This window comes from Lasioglossum baleicum, unplaced genomic scaffold, assembly GCF_051020765.1.
Source record: "Lasioglossum baleicum unplaced genomic scaffold, iyLasBale1 scaffold1515, whole genome shotgun sequence".
In the NCBI taxonomy this organism is placed as follows: Eukaryota; Metazoa; Arthropoda; class Insecta; order Hymenoptera; family Halictidae; genus Lasioglossum; species Lasioglossum baleicum.
Window position 1 is genome coordinate 28,796 of NW_027470574.1, and position 1,655 is coordinate 30,450.

Consider the following 1,655-nt stretch of genomic DNA (forward strand, 5'->3'; position numbering starts at 1 on the left):
ACCGAAATGCGACGCCTGACATCGAGAGAACGGAACGTTGGCGGTTGCCGATACCTTCCCCCGCGATATTATTTTTCAAGGCTTCGTGAATTCGCGGCTGTTTATTACACGATCCGCGAAGGAATAGGCCGTTTACGAGACACCGCCATAACAAGCCTGTCGGGCCCGGTATTACTATATCTCTGGTTGAAGGTAATGACTATACTTAGCTTATTTCGCTAATATTTTCGGCGATATCTCATGGATGATCGTACAGCTTGTTGAAGGAATAACTGGTATGTGACGCGTTAGCCGACCCTGACGCTATGAAACCAGCCATATTATATCTTCATCATGAATTCCCGAGTCTAACTGGCGACCGGAAGGTCAGGCGCTGATCACCACGGTCTTCCAGTGACCCCCACGCTGAGCACGTAGTCAAAGCACCTCCATGGTTCCTTCCCGTGTCTTCAACGGCCCAGCGCGATCACTACGCGACGCCGTCCCTCTCGACCGCGGCCTCCGAGAGGGTCGGACCCCCGCCCAATCACCACCGTTTCGACCTGGCGGTTGGCTGTCGAAGGACCGAAACTGTCTCACAATTCTTCCACCAGGGCCCTACACTCTGGGTTAGTTCCTACCAGGCGTAGCACCGAAGTCACGACGCGCTCGCCGCCGCATTCTTCCCATGCGAATAGGGGCCACGTCCACTGTTACCCATTCCGCGGCTTCCTTGTGTAGCATCACTTGCTTGAAAAATGCGGCCATCCTGCGCCATAACCTCTTCTCCTTCACCACCCTAGTGATAATGGCGGAGAGCGACGAATTCGCCAGCGACACGACACCACCCGTGTGTACGGCCGCATCCGTCAAGGAACGGACGCTCCTGCGAGCATCGAACGTGGATCTCACTCGCCGGAAGCCGTACTCTTTGTCATTCAAATCCGGTCCCATCCCCAGTAGCTGCTCCTTCAAACGGATTGCCAGAACCCGCTCGAGGAGCTTCCAAGCCTCGCTGAATAGGGAGGTGGACCGGTATGCCGTGGCGGAGTCGGGCGTCTGACCCTGCTTCTTGAACAAAGCAGCACATACCAGCTTCCAGATTATGGGAAACTTTCCTTTCTGCTGGCATTTGTTCAGCTGCTGCAACGTCTTGATACATAGTCCACCCTGGACGAGCGCCGACGTCCGACCCGGAGTACCATCCGGTCCCGGTGCGCTCTCCATCGCCACGAGTTTTCATGCCTGCAGCTCTAGTTCCTCCCTACTGACTTTGAGGTCGTCCATCTTGGTAGTCCTGTCCATCGACTGGTCCATCGATGCCCACCCCCCACCCTCGTTGTCATCGTAGCCGTCGGGAACAGAGTGTCGACGACTCGCCGTACGAAGGCGGGGTCCATGCTCTCTGCCAGCGGACCTAGATCCTTAGCATCCCTAGTACGATCCGGTATGACCGTCCGCTGGGGTCGTCGTAGAACTTCCGCTGCAAGTCGTGCCAACTCCGGGCCTTAGCCGAAGCAACTTTCTGGTCCGTCTGTACTCCCTGTGCTACGTGGCCTCCTCTTCATTTCTTGTCATTCTTCTGCCAAGGGCACGGGGGTTTGCTGCGGCTTTGCTGCGGCCCGTGGCGTGGTAATATCGCACGCTGCTGTCATGGCATCGTCGCCCCATTCTGC

The 1,655-nt window shown here is 56.6% G+C and overlaps 1 protein-coding gene across 1 annotated transcript; it reads right to left on the reverse strand.

Annotated features, from left to right (window-relative positions):
* Positions 1 to 609: 609 nt before the first annotated feature.
* LOC143220751 (uncharacterized) lies at positions 610 to 1,206 on the reverse strand. The gene has a single exon (XM_076446344.1). The coding sequence runs from the start codon at positions 1,204 to 1,206 to the stop codon at positions 610 to 612; it is 597 nt and encodes a 198-aa protein (XP_076302459.1).
* Positions 1,207 to 1,655: the final 449 nt, after the last annotated feature.

Coding starts and splice junctions, on each gene's coding strand:
- LOC143220751 (XM_076446344.1), bottom strand. CDS start 1,206: ATGGAGAGCGCACCGGGACCGGATGGTACTCCGGGTCGGACGTCGGCG.